The 25,115-nt window shown below is 40.3% G+C and overlaps 1 protein-coding gene across 15 annotated transcripts; it reads right to left on the bottom strand.

The window, feature by feature from the left end:
• Window positions 1-522: 522 nt before the first annotated feature.
• On the bottom strand, window positions 523-24,305 carry LOC112645469 (zinc finger protein 780A-like). Of its 15 annotated transcripts, none has more exons than XM_035702997.2 (7): window positions 23,976-24,305; window positions 23,427-23,498; window positions 21,102-21,284; window positions 18,812-18,866; window positions 18,409-18,518; window positions 16,105-16,203; window positions 523-5,901 (listed from the first exon to the last, which is right to left on the bottom strand). In XM_035702997.2, the coding sequence occupies exons 5-7, from the start codon at window positions 18,440-18,442 to the stop codon at window positions 3,044-3,046; spliced, it is 2,991 nt and encodes a 996-aa protein (XP_035558890.2). In that variant the 5' UTR covers window positions 18,443-18,518; window positions 18,812-18,866; window positions 21,102-21,284; window positions 23,427-23,498; window positions 23,976-24,305; the 3' UTR covers window positions 523-3,043. The 15 variants fall into 15 exon arrangements, with proteins under 15 accessions (XP_035558890.2, XP_035558860.2, XP_035558855.2 ...); XM_035702967.2 differs by having other exon boundaries at window positions 18,409-18,535; window positions 23,591-24,303; XM_035702962.2 differs by having other exon boundaries at window positions 18,409-18,535; window positions 23,976-24,303.
• Window positions 24,306-25,115: the final 810 nt, after the last annotated feature.

Here is a 25,115-nt window from a genome sequence, read left to right as displayed (position 1 = left end):
ATTCTGAAAAGTACTGAAATGAAAACATCACTAGAGGGAGCCAAAGGCAGACTTGAGCAAGCAAAAGAAAGCCTCAGAGAACCTGAATATAGAACAATGAAAATTACTGAGTATGAGGAACACAAAGAAAAAAAAATTTTTTTTTTAATTTATGATAGTCACACAGAGAGAGAGAGAGGCAGAGACACAGGCAGAGGGAGAAGCAGGCTCCATGCACCGGGAGCCCGACATGAGATTCGATCCCGGGTCTCCAGGATCGTGCCCTGGGCCAAAGGCAGGCGCCAAACCACTGCGCCACCCAGGGATCCCCACAAGAAAAATATTAAGGAAAAGCAAATAGCTTAAAGGACCTCTGGGATACCATCATAGGGACTAATATATGCATAATGGGAGTCCAAGAAAGAGAAAGGGGCAGGAGAAATGGCAGAAAAAAATTTCAAGAATTATTTGATGAAATAATGCTGAAAACTTCCCACATTCGATTAAAGACATACACATCCAAGAAGCAAAACAAACTCATACAAAATGAAATAAAAAAAAAAAAAAAAAAAAAAAAAAAAAAAAAAAAAAAAAAAAAAAAAAAAACAAAATGAAATAAAAAAGATCCATACCTATGCCAACTATACTTCAATTAAAAAAAAATTGATAGGGATCCCTGGGAGGCTCAGTGGTTTAGTGTCTGCCTTCGGCCCAGGGCATGATCCTAGAGTCCTGGGATTGAGTCCTGCATCAGCCTCCCTGCACGGAGCCTGCCTCTCTATGTCTCTTATGAATAAATAATTTTTTAAAAAAATAATTGATAAAAAGAGATCCACAAGACACATTACAAACTTTCAAAAAACAATCTTGAAGATGACAGGAGAGAAGTAAATCATTACTACATACAATGAATATTCAATAAGATTATCAGATTTCTCAGCAGAAATTTTGGAGGCCAGAAGACAGTGGATCAATATATGCAAAATGCCAAAGGAAAAAAAAAAAAGCTTTCAACCAAAAATCCTATATCCAGCAAAACTGCCCTTGAACATGGACAGAGAAATTAAGACATTACCAGATCAACAAAAGCCAAAGGAGTTGGTGCTCACTAAATCTATCTTGCAAAAAAAAGTTCAAGGGAGTCTTGCAAGGTGAAATGAAGATAACAGACGGTAACACAAACCAGATAGAGAAATAAAAATCTCAAAAAAGTAAATACAGGAGCAATTAGACAAACTAGTAAACAATGGTTTGTAGTTGTACTTCTTGCTTTTTACATGATTTAAAAGATTAATCTAAACACCTGATAGACAATTTTCCTGGACTTCTCAAAAGTCAACATTATTTAATTTTTTTGTAAAAGTTGTTGTACTAGATCAGTGGCTCATTATAGTACACACTAAAATCCCCTGAGAGCTAGTAAAGATGGAGATTTAGTGGGTCTGGATCTTTGTATTTTTACCAAGATCCACAGATGATTCTGATACCCAAGAAAATGAGTCACTGTTCTAGACTAAAAAAGAATAAAGAGAGCTAACAACCAAATGCAGTACAGAATCTGGAATGCATTCTACTTAGAAGATGAACTTAGAAGATGAACTCCTGTAAATGGCATTTTAGAAGCCAATGAAGAAACTTGGTAAGATAGATATTATGAATTATGGAGAGTTTCCTTAAAAGCAATTATGGTACCACAGCTATATGTGACATTGTCTATGTTTGGGAGATATATACTGATGTAATAAAGGTCAAAGTATCATGATGTCTAAAACCTATTCTCAATGGTACAACATAGAATATACAGAAAAATAAATATGTCAAATTGTTAACTACTTTGAATCTACATATGGGTATACTGGTATTCATTCTTTCAACTTTTCATATGTGTAGCAATTTTCATGATAAAATTGAGTACATAAATGGATGCTATTATTTTGCTATTCTTTCATTAATATTGATCTTAACTTCTGGACAGAGAAATAAATTCTACATTTTCTGCCTGCTGATATTTTTATCACTTCAAAAACTCTCCCTGATTCTTCAACAGCTGTTTTTTCAACATCTCCTCACTCACTAAACCCATAGGGTTTCTTTCCAAAATTAACTTTTTGGTGTAACTTAAGGAATGAACTCTTATTTTTTTATTTATATGAGAGAGAGAGAGAGAGAGAGGCAGAAACATAGGCAGAGGGAGAAGCAGGCTCCATGCACCAGGAGCCCGATGTGGGATTCGATCCCGGGTCTCCAGGATTGCGCCCTGGGCCAAAGGCAGGCGCCAAACTGCTGTGCCACCCAGGGATCCCCAGAAATGAACTCTTAATGAAAATCCTCTCATATTCTTTACTTCCCATGAAAGTTTATACAAAACAAGTTATTTAAAATTTAATAATGAAGGAATGGATGAGGTTTTTCTAAATTATTCACAATAATACTATTTTCCCAACAACATTAATGAAACATAAAAGCTGCTCTTTAGGTGATCCCTAAGTGGCTCAGCAGTTTGGCGCCTGCCTTCGGCCCAGGGTGTGGTCCTGGAGTCCTGGGATCGAGTCTCGTGTCGGGCTCCCTGCATGGAGCCTGCTTCTCCCTCTGCCCGTGTCTCTGCCTCTCTCTATCTCTCATGAATAAAATCTTAAAAAATAAAAAAAAAAAAGCTGTTCTTTATGAGCACAAGTGCCAAATACTCTTTTAAGAATTTTCCATGTACTAGAACACATTTATTCCTGTAATTGCACTAGTATGTACTTAAATTGTTGCCATTTACAAATGATACACAGAGGTAGGCACCTAATGTCACACAGGTAATGAAATGGCAATGGTGATAAAGCATCTGCCTCAGGTAGACATTAACTTACATTTGTTCCAACAATTTTCCTCCAGTTGGGGTTTGAAGGCTTTTCTAAGTATGTGAAATTAACATACCTAGCAAAATCTTTCATAATTGTGAACATGAAGGCTACCCTATATTTCTTTACATTCAGAGACTTTCTCACCAGAATGTCCCCTCAACACTAAGGTGTTTGCTGTGACTGTAAATCTTTTCACGTTACTTCTATTCAGTTTCTCACCAGTAGGAATACTGTGCTGTTGAGCAAATCTGAGTCCATGATGAAAGGTCTTCCCACCTTTTTTTATATTCATAGGATTTCTTGCCACTATGAACTTTCTGATGTTGAGTAAGCTGTTCATATCCAGTGAAGGTTTGCCCACATTCCTTATATTCATAGGACTTCTGGTGAGTATGAATTTTCTGATGTCGAGTAAGCTGACCATTCACAGTAAAGGCTTTCCCACATTCTTTACATTCATAGGGCTTCAGACCTGTATGAATCCTTTGATGGGCAATAAAAACTGACCTAAGTCTAAAGGCCTTCCCACATTCCTTACATTCATAAGGTTTCTCACCAGTATGAATCCTCTCATGTTGAATAAGGTTTGAGCTACAACTAAAGGTCTTTCCACATTCTTTACATTCATAGGGTTTCATACCTGTATGAATTCTCTGATGGGCAGTAAAAACTGAACTAAGTCTAAAAGTTTTCCCACATTCCTTACATTCATAAGGTTTCTCACCAGTATGAATTCTCTGGTGTACAGTAAGTTCATAATTATTGCTAAAGGCCTTTTCACATTCCTTACATTCAAAGGGCTTCTCACCAGTATGAATTTTAACATGTTGAATAAGGTTTGAGCTACGACTAAAGGCCTTCCCACACTCCTTACATTGATATGGTTTCTCACCAGTATGAATTCTCTGATGTACTCTAAGTTCACTACCACAAGTAAAGCATTTCCCACACTCCTTACATTCATAGGGGTTCTCACCAGTATGAATTCTGTAATGTCCAAGAAATTGATAGTGATGTCTAAAGGCCTTCCCACATTCCTTACATTCAAAGGGTTTCTCACCAGTGTGAATTCTCTGATGTACTCTAAGGTCTGTCCCACGATTAAAGCTCTTTCCACATTCCTTACATTCATAGGGTTTCACACCTATATGAATTCGCTGATGCTCAACAAGTTGGTACTGATGTCTGAAGGCTGTCCCACATTCCTTACATTCAAAAGGTTTCTCGCCAGTATGAGTTTTCTGATGTCGAGAAAGTTGTAGGTGAAGTCTAAAAGCCTTTCCACATTCCTTGCAACCATAGGGTTTCTCACCAGTATGAATACTCTGATGTTGAACTAGATTTGAGCCACGATTGAAGGCCTTGCCACATTCCTTACATTTAAATGGTTTCTCACCAGTATGAATGTTCTGATGTCGAGTAAGCTGTGTCAGAAGAGTAAAGGCCTTTCCACATTGCTTACATTCAAAGGGTTTCTCTCCAGTATGCATTCTATGGTGTTCAGTAAGTCGGTAATGATACCTAAAGGTCTTCCCACATTCCTTACATTCAAAGGGTTTCTCACTAGAATGGATTTTCTGATGCTGAACAAGATTTGAGCCACGATTAAAGCCTTTCCCACACTCTTTACATTCATATGGTTTCATGCCAGCATGAATACTCTGATGTTGAACAAGGTTTGAGACACGATTAAAAGACTTCCCGCATTCTTTACATTCAAATGGTCTCTCACCTGTATGAATATTCTCGTGGCGATTAAGCTGGGTGAGAATACTAAAGGCTTTCCCACATTTCTTACATTCAAAGGGCTTCTCACCAGTATGAAATTTCTGATGTCGAATAAGTTGTATATGGAGTCTAAAGGCCTTACCACATTCCTTACATTCAAAAGGTTTCTTTCCAGTATGAACACTCCGATGTTGAATAAGATTTGAACCACGACGAAACAACTTCCCACATTCCTTACATTCATAGGGTTTCACACCTGTATGAATTCGTTGATGCTCAACAAGTTGGTACTGATACTGGAAGGCTGTCCCACATTCCTTACATTCAAAAGGTTTCTCGCCAGTATGAGTTTTCTGATGTCGAGAAAGTTGTAGGTAAAGTCTAAAAGCCTTTCCACATTCATTGCAACCATAGGGTTTCTCACCAGTATGAATACTCTGATGTTGAACAAGATTTGAGCCACGACTGAAGGCCTTGCCACATTCTTTACATTTAAATGGCTTCTCACCAGTATGAATGTTCTGATGTCGTGCAAGCTGTATCAAAAGACTAAATGCCTTCCCACATTCCTTACATTCAAAGGATTTCTCACCAGTATGAATTCGACAATGTTCAATAAATTGGTAATGATATTTAAAGGTCTTCCCACATTCCTTGCATTCAAAGGGTTTCTCACTAGAATGGATTTTCTGATGCTGAACAAGATTTGAGCCACGATTAAAGCCTTTCCCACATTCTTTACATCCATATGGCTTTGCACCTGTATGAATACTCTGATGTTGAACAAGGTTTGAGCTACGATTAAAGGACTTCCCACATTCCTTACACTCAAATGGTCTCTCACCTGTATGAATATTCTCATGGCGATTGAGCTGGGTGGGAAGACTAAAAGCTTTCCCACATTCCTTACACTTAAAGGGTTTCTCACCAGTATGAAATTTCTGATGTCGAGTAAGTTGGACAAGAAGTCTAAAGGTCTTCCCACATTCCTTACATTTATAGGGTTTCTCTCCAGTATGAATACTCTGATGCTGAATAAGATTTGAACCACGACTAAAGTACTTCCCACACTCCTTACATTGATATGGTGTATTTGTAGTGTGAATAAGAGACATACGATGAGAAGTATGCATTTTTTCATAGCTTATTATCTTTTGACTGATATACCCCTCTTGATGTTCCTGTTGTTCCCTAAATCTATTTCTGCATTTTGAGTCATTTCTCAAATTGGAGGTCTTGAGGCCAAGAGTTTTACTTATTTTCTTTATACTGTGTTTAGGCAAATTTATTTCACAAATATCATTTTCTGGAGATAACTTCTCAGCTCCATAATTTGACTCCAAATCTGAAAGAAAAGGAGAAAGCAAACACATTTTACCTTTCTGTACACATATATACAAAATCCATTAAAGAAATATACATATAAAAATATATAGGTATATAGAAAAAAATAACATATATATTGAAGTATATGTAATACATTTTCAGAGAATTTGAAAAAGGATAAGAGCTCCAAAAATGAAGAAAGTTTATGTTAGATGTTATGTTAAAGTTTATGTTAGATGGTGATGCTCATTATAGGGGAAGAGATTAACCTTGTAAAATTTAGGTGTTAAGCAAAATCCTCTGGTAGGCTTGTTACAAATACTGATATTCAAGCAACTCAGATGCATAGAATCAGAATTTTTAGGAATAAGTACTAAGATGCTGTATTTTTAATATCTCGAGCATTTTTAACATCTAATTCAAAGGCAGATCAAAGCTCAAAGATCCGTACTTAAAACTCTTTTGAATGGTTTGTACTTACGCTTATAATAAAATCCAAAACCTTTACCATGGATAACAAGACCACCTATGCAGCCACTGTCATCCGTTGGACCCCATCTCTACCATACTGTCTTCTCTTAGTGCTCTGAACATGATATAACCTTTCTTTAATATCTTTATGCTTTGGTCAGACTGTTTGATCACACAAGAATCCTGTGGCCTGAGCTGATTGTAACATTCTCATTTTTAAGGCCCAAAACAAATGTCTTCTCAGAATAGCTATACCTGCTAGGCCCACCTAATTATATCCCTCTCCTTTATTCTCTATTTAAGAGTCTCATTCGTTGCCTTCACAATTTTTTAATTGTATGTTCATTCATTCATTAGCTCATTTCTCATTGTGTATTTTCTTATTCCTAAATGTGCCTAAGAGCAGACACAATCCTGATAGCATTCACCACTGAATAATAAGACCATAGCACAGAATAGGTTTTAAGTAATTGGTAAAGCACTGATAATAAAGGTATATAATACAAAAGTGAGCCACTGGGAAAAGTTTATCACAATAATCATTCATTCAAAACTACTGAAATTGATAAATAGAATCGTCCTCATATTACTTGTTTCAAATGGGAACAAATGCACATCTGAGCCCTCAATTGGCCATGTATAGGTCACAATGGGAAAACAAACCACAGAAGGCAGGTAGAAACTTGAAGCTTGAGGGACGGTTGGTTGTGGCTGGGTGGTTCAACAGTTGAGCATCTGCCTTTGGCTCAGAACGTGATCCCGGAATCTGGGATCGAGTCCTACACTCTGGGCTCCTTGCATAGAGCCTGCTTCTCCCTCTGCTTAGGTCTCTGCCTCTCTCTCTCTCTCTTTCTCTTTCTGTGTCTCAAATAAATAATAATAAATAAATAAATAAATAAATAAATAAAATCTTTAAAAAAAAAGAAGCTTAAAGCTTGAGGCTTAACTAGGTTGATTACCTGCTGAAATACATCACCATGTTAAAGAAAATCAGCAGATGCCAACACTGAGATGACAGATGTTTGAATTACCTTACAAAGACTTTAAAACCATAATTATGCAAATGTTCTAATAAACAAACACAAATACTCTTGAAACAAATGGGAAAATGAAAAAATCTCAGTAAAAAATAGAAGATATAGGGAGAGTTCTGAAAAGATGCTGGAGTAGAAGGATCCTGCATTCACCTCCTTCCACAGACACAACAAGATAACAGCCATATCAGTGCAACTATGAAAATGACCTGAGAGTGGCAGAACAGACTTTCCATAGGTGATCAAGAGAGGAAGCCACATCAAAAAGGGTAAAAGAGGTGGAGACACAGCTGGGAACCAAACCCTCAGCGAGAATAACCACAAAAGGAGGGTCACCACAAGAAGAAAGAATCAAGAGAATCAGACTCTACACCAGGTACCTCAGGCACACTGGAAAGATGAATCCCATTACATTTGGTTTTGAAAGGCAGTGGGACTTAACTTCACAAGTTTTTACAATCAGTGGGGCTTAACTATGGGTACTTTATTTTATTTTAAAGATTTTATTTATTCATAAGAGACACACACAGAGAGAGAAAGAGAGAGGCAGAGACACAGGCAGAGGGAGAAGCAGGCTCCATGCAGAGCGCATGATGTAGGACTCAATCCCAGGACTCTAAGATTGGGCTAAAGGCAGCCACTCAAACACTGAGCCACCCACGCGTCCCTATTCTGGGTACTTTAAAAATCAGTAGGCTTAGTTCCAGAGGAGCCAGAGGATGAAAGGAAACTTGAGTTGCCATCCTTAAAGAGCCAACATAACAAACAACCTGCTGAGATACAGCATAGAAGCAGCAGTTTGAAGAACTGTTTTTGTTTGTTTGTTTGTTTGTTTTTACTATTCATGAGAGACACACAGAGAGAGGCAGAGATATAGGCAGAGGGAGAAGCAGGCTGCCCCTGGGGAGACCAATGTGGGACTCGATTCCAGGACCCCAGGGTCACGACCTGCACTAAAGGCAGATGCTCAACCACTCAGCCACCCAGGAGTCCCAGAAGCAGCAGTTTGAAAAGTGCCTGGGGTATACATAAAGAACATTTATTTATTAATCTCAGAATGTGTGCTGGAGGGACGGGGATCTTTAGGAAACTTCCCCCAAGAACACAAGAGCTGGTGGGAACCATTCCCTGCCCACCCCCAACTGCCACCTAGATAGCTGAAGCTTTAGGGAACCAGTGCAAACACACATCACCTACCTTGCTAGCCCTGCATGTCCTACCTTCACATTCTCCTGAGGATCTGTCCCATCCAATCTACCCCACTCCAAATGGGCTCCAGCCCCAACACACCCTGCAAGCAGCCCCAGTCAGGACCAGTACCACCCCTAAAGTGACTCCTGCTTTGTAGGGAGGGGAAGGATAACCACACATTCCAGTGTGCCCACAGCTCCAGCAACCAAACCTTATAGCTAGCAGTACAGAGAATACCCTGTTGATGAAAGTGTGACATCAGCCCTAGCAGATGGACTAAGAGCAGGCAGTCTGATTGCCAACCCCGTCTACCAGTAAAAAAGGAAACTCGCCCCCTCTCGAGGGACAAGGCAGGGAGAATACCTTGCAAGCTGGTACAAATACAGACCCAACAAATAGGCTGAGAGCACGCATCTAGTCTGACTGCTGACACCACTGAACTACAAGTCCCCAATGGTCCCTTAACAGCACAGTGACCAAACCTTGCCCAGAACTGACAAAGTGGGCCACTGCAGCCAATGGACTGAAGGCAAAAGAGGCTCTGCCACAACAGCTGAGCATAGGCAACCCACACAAGCAACATCTCTGAAGCACCTGGTTCTGGTAAACAATGGATTCTGCACTCCAGGATACCACAGAACCTCTTCTTCATAAGGCCACTACTTTCAAGATCAAAAGCTGTAACTGATTTTCCTAATACACAGAAACAAACACAAAGAGTTCTATAAAATGAGAAGACAAGAAAATGTCCCAAGTAAAAGAACAGGACAAAATCATGGCCAAAGAATGAAACGAAACAAAGATAAGCACTGTACCTGGTAAAGAATTCAAAGTAATGGTCATAAAGATACTCATTGGACTTGAGAAAAGAGTGGATGATCTTAGTGAGAATTTTGAAAACAAACAGTAAATATTAAAAAGAATTAATCAGAGATGAAGAACTCAATAACAAAAAATACACCAGAGGGAATCAATAGCAGATTAAAGGAAGCAGAAGAATGTATCAGCAACCTTGAAGGTAGGGTAATGAAAAGAAATCAAGCTGAATAGCAAAAATAAAAAGAATAATTAAAAATGAGGATAGATTAAGAAAACTTAGCAACATCAAATATAATAATATTTGCATTATATGGATCTCAGGAGAAGAGGGAGAAAAGGGGACAGAACATTTATTTGAAGAAATAATAGCTGAAAACTTCCCTATTTGGAGAAGGAAACAGACATCTAGATCCAGGAAGCACAGATAGCCCCCAATAAAATTAACCCAACAAGTTGCATACCAAGACACATAGTAATGAAAAATGGCAAAAGGTAATAATAGAGAATCGTAAAAGCATCAAGAGAAAAGAAAAGTTATATACAAGAGATGATCAGTAAGGCTATTCTGTTGATTTTTCAGCAGAAACATTGCAGGGCAAAGTGGAGTGGCATGACATATTCAGAATACTGGAAGGAAAACTTGCAACCAAGAATACTCTACCCAGCAAGGTTATCATTCAGAATAGGAGAGATAGTCTCTCATACAAACAGAAGTTAAAGGAGTTCATTACCACTTAACCTAGCTTTATAGGAAACATCAAAGGGAATTCTTTGAATGGAAAGAAAAAGGCCATAATCAGGAGTAAGAAAATTATGATAGTAGAAAATTTCACAGGTAAATGCAAACATATAATAAAAGTAAATTAATCACTTACAAAACCAACTTGGAGGTTAAAGCACAAAAGTAGTAAAATCAATTATATCTATAAAATTCAGCTAAGGGATTTACAAAATAAAATAATGTAAAGTATGACATCATATACATAAAATGGAATGGAGGGAGTAAAAACTTAGTTCTTTAGAATGGATTCCAATTTTAGCAACCATCTAATTAAAATTTTAGCAAATTTTAACAACTCAATATAGACCACTATATACCTAAGATGTTATACATGAACCTAATGGTAACCACAAATCAAAAACCTATAATAGATACACAAAAAAATAAAGAGAAAGGAATCCAAGCATAACACTAAAGAAAGCCATCAAACCACAAGGGAAGAAAGCAAGAGAAGAGAAGAAGAAAGGAAGCCTGGGTGGTTCAGCAGTCGAGCATCTGCCTTTGGCTCAGGGCATGATCCTGGAGTTCTGGGATCAAGTTCCGCGTCAGGCTTCCTGCATGGAGCCTGTGTCTCCCTCTGCCTGGGTCTCTCATGAATAAATAAATAAAATCTTTAAAAAAAAAAAAGTAACAGAGAACTACAAAGCAACCATAAGACAAGTAACAAAATGGCCCTAAGTACATACCCATCAATAATTATTTTAAATGTAAATGGACAAAATGCTATCAGAAGACTACAATGACTGAATGCATTAAAAAAGCAAGACCTCACATCAGGTATAAAGACACATGCAGCGCAGCCCGGGAAGCTCAGTGGTTTAGCGCTGCCTTCAGCCCAGGGCCTGACCCTGAAGACCCGGGATCGAGTCCCACGTGGGGGAGTCTGCTTCTCCCTCTGCCTGTGTCTCTACCTCTCTCTCTCTCTCTCTCTGTGTATACACATGAATAAATGTGAATAAATAAATGAATTTATTCTCATGAATAAATAAATAAAATCTTAGGGATCCCTGGGTGGCACAGCGGTTTGGCGCCTGCCTTTGGCCCAGGGCGCGATCCTGGAGACCCAGGATCGAATCCCACATCGGGCTCCCGGTGCATGGAGCCAGCTTCTCCCTCTGCCTGTGTCTCTGCCTCTCTCTCTCTCTCTGTGACTATCATAAATAAATAAAAAAATTAAAAAAAATTAAAAAAAATAAGTTTACAAACATTAAAAAAAAAGACACATGCAGACAAAGTGAAACAATGGAAAAATATCTAGCATGCTAATGGAAATGAAAAGAACGCTATGGTAGCAATACTATATATTGGACAAAATACACTTTAACATAAAGGCTGTAACAAGAAACAAAGAATGACACTACATAACAGAGAAAGGGAACAATTCAACAAGATATAACAATTGTATATATTTATGCACCCAACATGGGAGCACCTAAATACATATAGCCACTATTAAGACATAAAGGAAGAAACTAACAGTAATACAATAACAGTAGGGGGCTTTAATACCCCTTATCTCAATGGATAAATCAATCAGGAAGAAAATCAATATGGAAACAGTGGCTTTGAATGACATATTGAACCAGATGGACCTAATAGATATATTCAGAACATTCCATCCAAAAATAGCAGAATACACATTCTTTTCAAGAGCATATGGAACATTCTCCAGAACAGATCGCATGTTAGGCCACAAAACAAGTCAACACAAAAAAACTAAAATTATATCATGCATCTTTTCCAACTGCAACAGTATAAAACTAGAAATCAAGTGCAAGAAAAAATCTGGAAAAAACACAAATACATGGATGCTAAACCACATGCTACTAAACAATGAATGGGTCAACCAAGAAATCAAAAAGGAAATAAAAAAATACATGGAGACAAATGAAAACACAATGGTCCAAAATCTTCGGGATGCAGCAAAAGCTGTTCTAAGAGGAAAGATTATAGCAACACAGGCCTTCCTCAGGAAATAAGAAAACTCCCAAATAAACAACCTACTTAAACCTAAAGGAGCTAGAAAAAGAAGAACCAACAAACCTAAAGCCAGTAGAAAGATGGAAATAATAAAGATTAGAACAGAAATAAATGAAATAGAGATTAAAAAAAAACAACAGATCAATGAAACCAGGAGCTGGTTCTTTGAAATAAAATTGATAAACCTTTAGCCAGACTTATCTAGAAAAAAAGGCAGGACTCAAATAAATAAAATCAGAAATGAAGGAAGAGACCTAACACCCAATACTACAGAAGTATAAAGAATTATAAAGAATACTATGAAAAATTGTATGCCAACAAATGGAAAACCTAGAAGAAATAAATTCCTAGAAACATATTTGCAAATGATATCTGATATGGGGTTAATATCCAAAATATACCAAAACCACAAATAATGCAATTAAAAAGTGGGCAGAGGACATGAAATAGACATTATTCCCAAGAAGACATACAGATGGCCAAGAGACACATGAAAAGATACTCAACATGACTCATCATCAGGAACATGTAAATCAAAATCACAATGACGTATCACCTTACACCTGTTATCAGGGCCAAAATCAAAAACACAAGAAACAAGAGTTGGCAAGGATGTGAACAAAGGCATACTTATGCACAAACTGGTGCAGCTACTGTGGAAAACAGTATGGAGGTTCCTCAAAAAATTAAAAATAGAATTACCATAGGATCCATTAATTCCACTACTGGGTATTTACCCAAAGAATACGAAAATACTAATTTGAAAAGATATATGCTCCCCTATGTTTACCATAGTGCTATGTACAATAGTCAAGACATGGAAACAACCCAAGTATCCATCCCCATGAAGGATTTGATCTCAGGACCCTGAGGTCATGACCTGAGCTGAAACCAAGCGTTAGTCACTTAGCCAACTGAGCCACCCAGGTGCCCCCAAAATGGGTCACCATTGAAGAGATGTAAGAAACTAACTCATGATTTAGAAAATTAGTAAACAAAGGAAAAGAATATTTATCTTTAGGGATGCCTGGGTAGCTCAGTGGTTGAGCTTCTGCCTTTGGCTCAGGGTGTGTTCCCGGAGTTCCGTGATTGAGTCCCACATCGGGCTCCCTGCATGGAGCCTGCTTCTTCCTCTGCCTATGTCTCTGCCTCAGTGTGTCTCTCATGAGTAAATGAATAAATATTAAAAAAAGAATATTCATCTTTAATTTTCTATATGATCTGTAAAACTGAGTAACCAAGTAGTAAATAAGGTGAAGTTTCTTTTTACAGAGGCATTCCAGCTAAGAAATAAATGACATAATTAGTATATCCACCAATTTATAACCTCTAATGAATTAAGGGACATAGTAACTGCCTGTCAGTGACTGCTGATATCACTAAAACGAAAAATCCAGACATCGCATGCCAATGAACTGAAGAATATCTCACCATCACCTACAAAAAAAAGAAAAAAAAATTTCCCAAGAGTTTGATTAAGCTTCTTAATCAACTATCATTTTACAGGAAATAGGAGAAAAAGGAACCTGTTCCTCCATCCCACCAAGATGCAATCAGCAAAATCCAGATGGTGTGAAGCTACAGGACAAATGATCTAATTTAATCAAGGTAGAACTGTTAACAAAAAAATCAAGAGGAACTTTTAATTTAAAAGAGACTTAAGGGACGCCTGGGTGGCTCAGCAGTTGAGCGTCTGCCTTCAGTCCAGGGCATGATCCTGGAGTCCTGGGATCGAGTCCCACATTGGGCTCCTGCATGGAGCCTGCTTCTCCCTCTGTCTATGTCTCTGCCTCTGTCTCTCATGAATAAATAAAGAAAATATTTAAAAAAGAGAGAGAGAGAGAGAGAGACTTAAAAGACTTTTAAAAACAATACGTAAAACAAAATCAGACTGGAGATGTTCACTTGGACAATAAAGCTCTTGAGAAAACCTTTCCTGCAGGGAGGAGGTTTGTAAATGCAAAGAGATACACAACAGGCTTACAGGACAGCTGGCAAAATCCTAACTCATGACCTATGGTTACAAGTCTGTGGGTACCTTAAGATACTTAATCATGCAATTCTTGGGGATCCCTTGGTGGCTCAGTGGTTTAGCGCCTGCCTTTGGCCCAGGGCGTGATCCTGGAGTCCCGGGATCAAGTCTCACGTCATGCTCCTGCATGGAGCCTGCTTCTCCCTCTGCCTGTGTCTCTTGCCTCTCTCTCTCTGTGTCTCTCATGAATAAATAAGTAAAATCTTAAAAAAAAAAATCATGCAATTCTTTATATGGTCTTCTGTATTCTTGTCATACTTAGTTTGTTTAAAAACTAAAAAATGAGGAAAACTTTCCACATAGATCAGAACATGGCTCCAAGTAATTCCTGAAAAACATTCTATATTCTTCACAATGACAATCAGAACCTTGTATGATCTGGTCCTGGCCTAACTCCCAGACTTCCCTTCCCACCAACCCTTTGCCCCTCTGCTCTAACCTTCTTACTGCTCCCACAGAGACCATTTCTCTCTCAGAGCCTGTGTGTGTCTCCTGCTCAGACTAGAGTGCTGTTGCCCAGATTTGTGGCCTGACTCCTCTCTTCACGACTCTGTGCAAGCACACCCACTTTGAGACATGCTCCCCAACCACCCAAACCTGTCATTTTCACCCTATTGCTCCTATATACTTGTCTGCACAGCAGGATTCCTGACAGTACTGATTCACTCATCTGCTTGTTTGACCCAGGTCTTGCCAACTGCAAGTCAAGTGCATGAGAGCAGTGATTCTATCAGTCATGAGGAGTTGATGGCCTCTCTGGACCAGCCGACCAGACTGCGGTGATGTACCGCACCAAACCCACTCCCCAACAGAACCTGGTCCTGAGCTGGCTGAGAAGCTGGGCAGCTTGGTGGAAAATAAGGAGCAGTTGTTTAACCACAAGCAGGGTACCTATGGTGGCTACTTCCAAGACCAGAAGGATGGCTACCGGAAGAACGAGGGCTACATGCGTCGGGGCAGCTACTGCCAGCAGCAGTTTCAGACAGGCTACTGATGGCCTCGCTTTGTGCCTCAGTCATGTTCATTTCATATACAGAGCCAAGCAGTGCTTTGCTTGGAGAGGACACTTGATAAATATTGGCTGAGTATATGAATACATTTTTTAGACACAGGAACACATACAGAAATTTAAATGCAGGGGCGCCTGGGTGGCTCAGTTGGTTGAGTGGCCAGCTCTCAGTTTCTGCTAGGGTCATGATCTCAAGGTCCTGGGATCGAGCCCTGTGTTGGGCTCTGCTCTCAGTGAGGAGTCTGCTTAAGGATCCTCTCTCTCTTTCTCGCTCTCAGTCTTTTTCTCTGCCCCTACCCCTGTTCTTAAAAAAATAAATCAATCTTAAAAAAAAAAAAGAAATTTAAATGTGAAAATTGGAAAGCAGCTGGATGCAAAATATATGCTAAAAGGTAACATGGGGGAGGGGAGGGAAGGCCCGCCAGGGTGGCTCAGTCAGTTAAGTGTCTGACCCTTGATTTTGGCTCAGGTCATGGTCTCAGGGTCACGAGATGGAGCCCTACGGCAAACTCCTCACTCAGCGTGGAAGTCTGCTTGGGATTCTCTCTCTCTCCCTCTGCCCCGGATTCTCTCTCTCTCCCTCTGCCCCTCGCTCCTACTCATGTGCTCTCTCTCTCTAATAAATAAATAAATAAATAATTTTTTTAAAAAGGTTACATTGGGAAAGAAAGAGGACACTCACTTCACTAAAAGAAGAAATAAGGGAATAAAAATTAGAGGTGATTAGCAAAAGATAGGAGTTCCTTTGAAAGCCCATGCTGTGATCTTTATTTCCTTCTTAGATCTCAGGCATTTTTATCCAGCAGGCCTTGGGTCTTTCAAGGAATTTTTCCAAACCACAACTCAGGGGTATGACCCCTCTCTGACCCCTCCTGATCCTCTCTGCTGGCTTCTCCCCTACTCACCTGGGTACCATCCACTTGTCTCTCTCCTCACAACCACCCAGAGCTCTTTCTCTTGCTCCAATAAGGTAATCACATTTGGCTTAGAGATGGAAATTCCTGCTAAAAAAAAAAAAAAAAAAAGAAAAGAAAAAGAAATGAATGACACATGGTGTACAAAAACTTTTTTTTAATACACACAACCCTTCCCCCTAAAAAAACAAACCAAAAAACTTTGGTTGAGACCTGGTTAAATTTTTTTTTTTTTAAGATTTTATTTATTTTGGGCAGCCCAGGTGGCTCAACGGTTTAGCACCGCCTTCAGCCCAGGGCCTAATCCTGGGGACCTGGGATCAAGTCCCACGTTGGGCTCCCTGCATGGAGCCTGATTCTCTCTCTGCCTCTGCCTCTCTCTCTGTCTCTCATGAATAAATAAATAAAATCTTTAAAAAATATTTTATTTATTTATTCATGAGAGACATGGAAATAGAGAGGCAGAGACACAGGCAGAGGGAGAAGTAGGTTCCCCAAAAGAAGCCCAATGTGGGACTCAATCCCGGATCCCAGGATCACGCCCTGAGCCAAAATCAGATGCTCAAACGCTGAGCCACTCAGGTGTTCTAAGACCTGGTTAAATTTGAAATAATATTGTTTTTAGAGGGGACAAGAGAAGAAGGAGAGAGGAAATCTCAAGCAGGCTCCACACCCAGCATGCAGCCCAACACCAGGCTTGATCTCATGACCCTGAGATCATAATCTGAGCTGAAATCAAGAGTCAGACGCTTAACTAATTGAGCCACCCAGGTGCCCCTACCTTTGTAGTACTTTTTTTTTTAAGATTTATTTATTTATTCATGAGAGACAGAGAGAGAGAGAGAGAGGCAGAGACACAGGCACAGGGAGAAGCAGGCTCCATGCAGGGAACCCGACGTGGGACCTGATCCCAGGACTCCAGGATCACGCCCTGAGCCGAAGGAAGGCACTAAACCTCTGAGCCACCCAGGCATCCCCATTTGTAGTAATTTCAAAGTCAAAATGATATTGAGAAAAGACTTCAGAGAAGGGTGAGAGGATTGAATGAGAGCAGCAAGGTTAGAGAAAGGACTTATTTTATTTAAACTCATATAGACTCTGTCCTTTAAGAGGAAGTACAATTCAGTAGCTGAAAACATGAACCTTCAAGCCAGAGTGGCCAATGTAAACCCTGGTCTCTGCTATCCTGTAGCGATACGACCCCAAGTAAGCCCTTTAAACTCTGTCCATCAGTTTTCCCATCTCTAAAATGGGGATGATAATAATACCTACTTTATAGGGTTCATATTAAAATTGAATTAGTTAATGTATGTAAAACACTTCCAACATTGCCTAGCATATAGTACTACAAAGTTAACTAGCATTTTTATTGTTGTTATTTATTTTGTCTCCTTAGACATTTTGGTTCATTCTTAGTAAGTTCATTTCATGAAATATACACACTTCATGGCCTGAAACTTTCAACTATGAAACAGGTAAAGAATGTTTGTTGGGGTGCCTGGGTGGCTCAGTTGGTTAAGTGTCTGCCTTTGGCTCAGGTCATGATCCTGGGGCCCTAGGATTGAGCTCTACATCAGACTCCCTGCTTAGCGGGGAGTCTGCTTCTCCCTCTATCCCTGTTGCTCCCACTGCTTTTGCTCTCTCTGTGGAATAAATACAATTAAAAAAGAAAAAACAAAAGGAATGTGTATTAAAGGAAATGGAATTTTAAATGAATTTGGGTGACTCAATCAATATATAAATCATAGAGGAGCTTTTGATAGAAAAACTCAGAACACTGTCTCCTTCCAAGTAGGTCAGAAAAAAAAAACCAAGACCCAGAACATTTAGAGTAAATCTGAGATCAAACACAATACAAAGCTGTTTTCTTAGACAATGATCATATAATGAATGTCTGAGAGTCCTAATTGTATCCCATGGTTATTAGGAAAGAGGCAGTTACAGAGAGGGCCAGTGTAAAGGAGAAAGTTCAGATACAGGTAGGTAAGACACAGGCACTTTGCGGACATGCCCGTTTTCAACCTGACGAATCCCAAACTATTTCTTTTGGGAACAAGAAGGAACTCAGCTATTTCTTAACAGATGACCCTGAAACTCACTGAAAGGAAAGCTGATATTCCAGAAAAGAGACACTAACAATTTATTAAATTATTGGTTTAAATTATTTCAAATTAAGTTCTTCAATGAAATCATTAAAATTCAAATTAAATTATTAATTATACTCGCTCAATATCAATTTTATTATCATGTTAATTAATCTTTAGAACAAACTACTATTGGGGGAGACAGTCTTACCTAGTGAAACCAGGTTGCTGTAGGTCTCCAACATCACATCCCTGTACAAAGCCCTCTGAGCAGGGTCCAGGCACTCCCACTCCTCCTGGGAGAAGCTGATGGCCACGTCCCTGAATGACAGAGATCCCTGAAATCACACACACACACACATACACACACACACACGCATTACAGTGAAACCAAAGGAGATTATTGTAAGGTGAACAAAGAGGAGGCGAAGAACAGCACTGCGAGACAGGAGCAATGTAGAATTTCATAGGGTGCCTGCAAGTTCTTGAAGACTCTTGCTGCTGCAGAGCAAACTTCCTGTGTGCTGCGGGATAACCTACTGACCTCAGCATGGCTGGGAATGGCTAAAGAAATGTGAAGTCATCATATTTCAGGAAAACAAATACCAACTTACGTAGGCCATGTTTTTAGAACAACAAAATTGGTCCATCTTCCTCATGCTTCCCCTCCTAGAGAAAAAAAAAAAAAAAAAGAAGAAAGGCTGAAGCCAAGCTGTGCCTTGGTGCTCTCTAGGTGCTTTAAATTAATACAACAATTTTTTTCTTCCATTTCTGTATCCCACCTACTCCCTAAGATGCCTCTTTTATCCCTCTCTGCTTCACACACTCTCCCTTTCCCTCTGATCCTCCAATCGCTCCCTCCCACCCCCCATACAAATTGGCATCAAACATGAGGAGTCTAGACAAAATTGAGCCCTCCCTCAAGTCCTGGGGAACATGCTGTCCTCCAAAATATCTCAGCATGAGGGACCCTACATTCCTGGGATAAATGACAAGACCTAGGGCTGGGCCCCATATCCTGCTCTGTGCAGATCTTCCTCCCTGTGTCCCACTTTTCAGGGCTGAAAACGGGTCATGTCATCCAAATTGGAACCTCTTTGTAAATTCAGGATTGGGAGAAGTAGGGCAAGGTAGAAAACTGGAAAGGATGTAGATGGAATTGCTCAGGCAGTGTTCAGCTTTCTAAGTCCAGCAAAGCCAACTAGTTAAGTATATAGCAGGGCATCCACGTAATGGAATACTATGTAGTCATTACATATTCAAGATACATGGTCAGCAGAAAAATCAGGTTACAAAATAGGATGCAGAATGATCCCATCTATAAAATATATATATATTTCAAATATAACTCTATAAATTCCAAGTTAATGCCACACAGTAGTTACAATTATGAAGCACCCTTAAGCAAAAAGTAGAGAATTGGGGCCACAGTGCAGTGATAAGAACTATTAATGTGACATACAGTTTTCTGGAATTTTTTCTGTCAATGTCTGTTAGTCTTAATATATATATATATATATAAATTCATTCCTATAAACTCTCAAAGTACGCTAGATGACTTTTTCTGATGGACTTGTCATATTCTGCTATACATTTATTCTTGTTCAGACTTCATCTGTGCTAGAGTAATAAGAAACCTAAAAGTGGTGGCTGTGTCCTCTCCATCATTATCACCATATCCAACATATTGCAGGTACCTGAGCATCTTACAATGAACACAAATCCCAATTCCAGGAATCTTCCATAGGAAACAGCTATGGAAGCACACATGATACACACACAAAGATGATTATTAGAGGATGCTCTATAATGACCCCAAATTAGAAACTTAAATTAAAAAAAAAAAAAAAAAAAAGAAACTTAAATTTATCTAATAGTTGGCAGATGGTCCACTGTACGATGGCATACTATGCCATTATTTATTATAAAAATCCCTATTAATTGATGGGGGGAAAAATTCAAAGTCAAGTACTAAGTGAGGGTTTAAAAAGGGTTTAAAAAGGATACCAAATTTCAAGGACACTTGGGTAGCTCAGTTGGTTAAGCTGTCAACTCTTAATTTTGGCTCAGGTCATGATCTCAGAGTCCTGAGATCGAGCCTGGCATGGGTTCCACACTCATCGCAGAGTCTGCTTGAGATTCTCTCTCTCTCTACCTCTGCCCCTTCCCCTGCTTGCTCTCATTCTCTCTCCCTCTCTAATATATAAATGAATAAAATCTAAATAACTAAATGTGTACCTAATTTCAAATATAGTATCCTATCATTAATATTAACTCCTTAATCATTATTACTAAGGATAATAAAAATTATATTTGTTTGGTTTTTTTTAATTTATATATTCATGAGAGACATAGGCAGGAGGAGCAGGCTCCCTGTGGGAAGCCTGATTTAGGACCCTGGGATCAGACCTGAGCCAAAGGCAGATGTTTAAGCACTGAGCCATCCAGGTGCCCTGAAAATCGCATTTGTTAAAGAAACTTAATTCCAAAAAAAAAAAAGAAACTTAATTCCACTGTTTCCCTTTTTCTTGTGAGTGAGCCTGAAGCCTGCTTAAGATTCTCTCTCTCTCTCTGCCCCTCCCTCCCCCTGCTCATGCTCTCTCTCTCTAAAAAACAAAAAAACCTCACCACAATAAAGCTACTTCCAAATTAAACCATAAAAATAAAAACAGAACTATCAGGAACTGGGTACTTCCAGTCATTAAAGAACCGAGCTTGTGAGAGAGTCAACAAAGAAATCAATGTGACTGTAGCAACTAACCTGAACCAGTTCTAACATCCTTAACTGTATCTCAGCAATATAATTAGAAATATTCATGATCAAGATTCTTCTCTGAAAGAACACAATGCAGGTAAGTAGCACCTGCAGACCAAATAAGAAAATGCACGGGATATACACAGTACCATGTTCGGTTCTCTTCTTCATTAAAAAACTGATGAAGGGGATCCCTGGGTGGCTCAGTGGTTTAGTGCCTGCCTTTGGCTCAGGGCGCAATCCTGGAGTCCCGGGATCAAGTCCCACGTCGGGCTCCCTGCATGGAGACTGCTTCTCCCTCTGCCTGTGTCTCTGCCTCTCTCTCTCTATGTCTATCATAAATAAATAAATAAATAAATAAATAAATAATCTTAAAAAAAAAACTGATGAAAACATCATTTTGGAGAGAATCCTTATAGAATGTCCTCACTTAGTAAATGTGATTTACATACAACATCTTCTTGGGTACTACTCTTCTAACATGAATACTGCTTAACATAAGATCAAATGTTTTCTCTTTTCATGATTATTTATCAATGTAGTTTTTTAAGTGCATGATACTCCATCACTAGATGGAGTATATAGTCTAGTGTGATTTGCTCAGTTTGTACAAGATCATTCTACATATCACTCCAAGTATCAGTCTTTTGATGTTAGACAGGGTTTCTCATCCTCAGCATTAATACCATATTGAGCCAGATAATTCTTTGCTGGGGGAAGAAGGGTGGTGCATTGTAGAATGTTTAGTAGCATTTTTGTCCTCCACTTATTGGATCCAAGTATCACTGTCCCCACACTACGGCAACCAAAGTTGCCTCTAAATATTACCAAATGTCCCCTGGAGAGCAAAATCACCCCGTTAATAATTACTTATCTATACTGAGTCCAAGCCTTTTAGGTCCTGCATACTTTGAATAATCTCATGAAATTATATACTTTCCCTGCAAACCCCACCATAACCCTTTGGTATACTATTTCAAGGGATTTGTGGTCCCCGGAGACCAGAAGTAGAATCACGGCAACTCAGGGTTAAGCACTTTTATTATTTTTTTTAAGAGTGGGAGAGATGGGGGGTGAGTGGGGCAGAGGAAGAGTAAGATAATCTTTAGTAGTTTCCACATCCAGTACGGAGCCCCACACAGGGCTTGATCCCACAACTCTGAGACCATGACCTGAACTGAAATCAGGAGTCAGATGCTTAACCAACTAACTGAGGCATCCAGGCTTTCCAAAAATTTTTTATTCTATACTGTTTGAGCATCTCACTCATTTTCTTAATATGCAGGCAGCAATAACCATGGATCACATATTGCTGATGCCCTCGTTGTATAGAAACTAAGAGGAATGAGTTAAAACACACATGAAGAACAGCTAAGACCTATCAAGCACTTACTGTATGGATGGGACCGCTCTAAGGGGTTAATGAGTTAATACATATTAACTCATCTACCATTCATTACAAACCTGAGACAGCCAGGAAGAGAGAGCCAATATTCCAACCCAGATAGTCTGGATCCACAGCCCCTCCTCTCAATCACACTACACTGCTTCTCACAGCTCACACAAAAGGAAGCCAAACACACAACTGCCAAACTTCAAAGAGATGTGGCCAATAATACAAACTTCAGCTGATGGAATTCCCTGGAAAAATCCTAGCTCTTACTGATACCAGCTTCTGCTACTATCACGTTCCCATTTTTGAAAGCCTCACACTGACTAAAATCAGCTAGCCATCTCCACTCTTCTCTTGCTTTGTAAAGCAGGCCCTTGGGGCGCCTGGGTGGCTCAGGTCATGATCCTGGGGTCCTGGGATCAAGTCCCGCACTGGGCTCCCCAAGGGGAGCCTGCTTCTCCTTCTGCCTGTGTCTCTGCCTTTCTCTCTCTCATAAATAAATAAATTTTTTTTTTTTTTTTTTTTTTTTTTTTAAAGAAAAAGAGCGCAGCCTGGGGGGCTCAGCCGTTTAGCGCTGCCTTCAGCCCAGGGCATGATCCTGGAGACCCGAGATCGAGTCCCACGACAGGCTCCCTGCATGGAGAGCCTGCTTCTCCCTCTGCCTGCGTCTCTGCCTCTCTCTGTGTCTCATGACTAAATAAATAAAATCTTAAAAAAAAGAAGAGAGAAAGAAAAGAAAAGCAGGTCCTTAAAGAGCAAAAGGTACCCAGTGTGTGATTCCACCTAATTTTCTTCTTACCAAATCAGAGTCTAAAATAAAGCTTTAACATTAACTGCTGGTTTATTTCCTTGTTATCTCAGAAAAAGGGAGTGCTCAAGATGTGAACTATTTACGATACTGTTTTTGGTATTTACCAAGTTACTTACCCAGTGAATATTGTCAAGAGGTGAGGTGCCATGGGGGACCAAATGGTGGGGTATCAATTTGCACGTCTCCCTACATTTCCTGAAAACTCACAGGCACCTCTCTATTCTAGAAAACAAAAACGCATTTCTCAGGCAATACAAAGCACAAACTCACCCTTGACTTTAGACGTGCGGTAATAATAGTCTCCCATCCTTCTCGGAGTCCTTCTTTTGGGTAATGGTATGACTGAAGAGGGAGAAGGCGAGCATGAGACCCCAGGCTTTTCTGGGAACGCAGACTAAATTTAAAAGTACCCTCCAGGGCCACACCTCCCTTACTTCGCACAAAATGGGATGGGAGTAAAAGGAGGAATCGGTCCCCGCGTTCGAAGCTGGTTCCTGGGGACGCAACTCCGAGAATGCGGTGGTTCGCAACAGGTAGCTGCCCTCGTGGGGGGCCCAGACAGGCACTTCCAGGGCTTAAGTCCCCATCCCAAGGCCAGGCCCGGGCTTTCCGGAGGAAACCTTTCATTCTGGGCTCAGCGTCTGACCTCTCTACAGGGGCCACGGGCATGCTGCAGCCACGTGGCTGGGAGGGGAGGAAGCGGCGGGCCGCCGGTCCCGTGACTCACACTGACACGCACACACAGCCACGGCGAAGCACGCTCACCACACGCCCCCGCTCCCCGTCACCGCAGCACCACGCGCGCCCTCACGCACGCACCGCCACACTCCGCGGCCGCCCCTCGCGGTCGCACAGTCCCCCTCCTCGCTGCGCGCGCACACGCGCTCAGGCGCCCTCCCTCGGGTGCCTGTCAGCGCTCTGTCCTGAGCGCCTCTCTCTGCCCACACACGCTGGCGGGTCCCTCCGGCTGGGGTCCTGGTCAGCAGAGGCCTCTGGCAGCCACGAATTCTCTCCTCCGCCGGAGGGCCTCATCCCTCCAGGACAGGGACCCCCGGATGCCGGAAGTGGCGGCTAGTTGGGCGTGGAGGCCACTGGGAAATGAAGTCCCAAGCAGGGAATGCCTCAGAAGCCTGGAGCTCTCCGGCTCATATTGTTCCCGGCATGCAACTTGGACCCGCCCCTAGAGGTGCCGAGCCCAGGGATTTGTGGGAGTCCCAGCCGCCGGGAGCACGCAGGCGCAGGCTGCTGGTAACTCTGAGGATGCCTCTGGAAGGAACATTGCTTCTTCTTAGAGCCTCAGTGTAATTTACTTTTATCATTAAGGAGAAAAATGCAAATGAATATAAAAAGAAGGCAGAGTCTTATATATAGAAAACCCTAAAGACTCCACCCAAAAACTCAGAATGAAGGATTCAGTAAAGTTATGGGATACAAAGTCAACATACAAAACTCAATTGTGTTTTTATACAGCAACAAAACAAATTAGGAAACCATCTCATTCATAATAGCATCAAAAACAATACAAATTTAGGAACAAGTTTAACCAAGGAAGTGTATGAGTTCTACTAGAAAGAAATGGAAGAAGACAAAAATAAATGGAAGGATGTTTCATGTTCATGGATTGGAAGAATTAATATTGTTAAAATGTCTGTATTACCCAAAGTGATCTACAGATTTGATGTTATCCCTATCAATGTTCCAGGGCATTTTAGAAAAAAAAAATCCTAAAGTTCAGTTGGAAGGACAAAAGACTTTGAATAGCCAAAGCAATCTTGAGCAAGAACAATAAAGTTGGAGGCATCACACTTCCTAACTTCTAATTATATTATAAAGCCATTGTAGGGGGCATCTGGGTGGCTCAGTCGGTTAAGTGACCAACTTTTGATTTCAGATCAGGCCATGGTCCCAGGTTCCTGGGATAGAGCCCCAGGTTGGGCTCTGTGCTCAGTGGGGAGTCTG

Source organism: Canis lupus, chromosome 1, assembly GCF_003254725.2.
Source record: "Canis lupus dingo isolate Sandy chromosome 1, ASM325472v2, whole genome shotgun sequence".
Classification (NCBI taxonomy): Eukaryota; Metazoa; Chordata; class Mammalia; order Carnivora; family Canidae; genus Canis; species Canis lupus.
This window is presented reverse-complemented; position numbering and strand designations above follow the sequence as displayed.

What these genes read in the sequence shown, in the direction of transcription:
- LOC112645469 (XM_035702967.2), bottom strand. Translation starts at nt 18,856, where the DNA reads ATGAGGAAGATGGACCAATTTTGTTGTTCTAAAAACATGGCCTAC. An exon ending in GTTCTAAAAACATGGCCTAC is followed by an intron (nt 18,536 to 18,811) that starts GTAAGTTGGTAT and finishes GTGTGATTTCAG; the next exon opens with GGATCTCTGTCATTCAGGGA. An exon ending in CAGCAACCTGGTTTCACTAG is followed by an intron (nt 16,204 to 18,408) that starts GTAAGACTGTCT and finishes TTTTTTTTTTAG; the next exon opens with CAGGAATTTCCATCTCTAAG.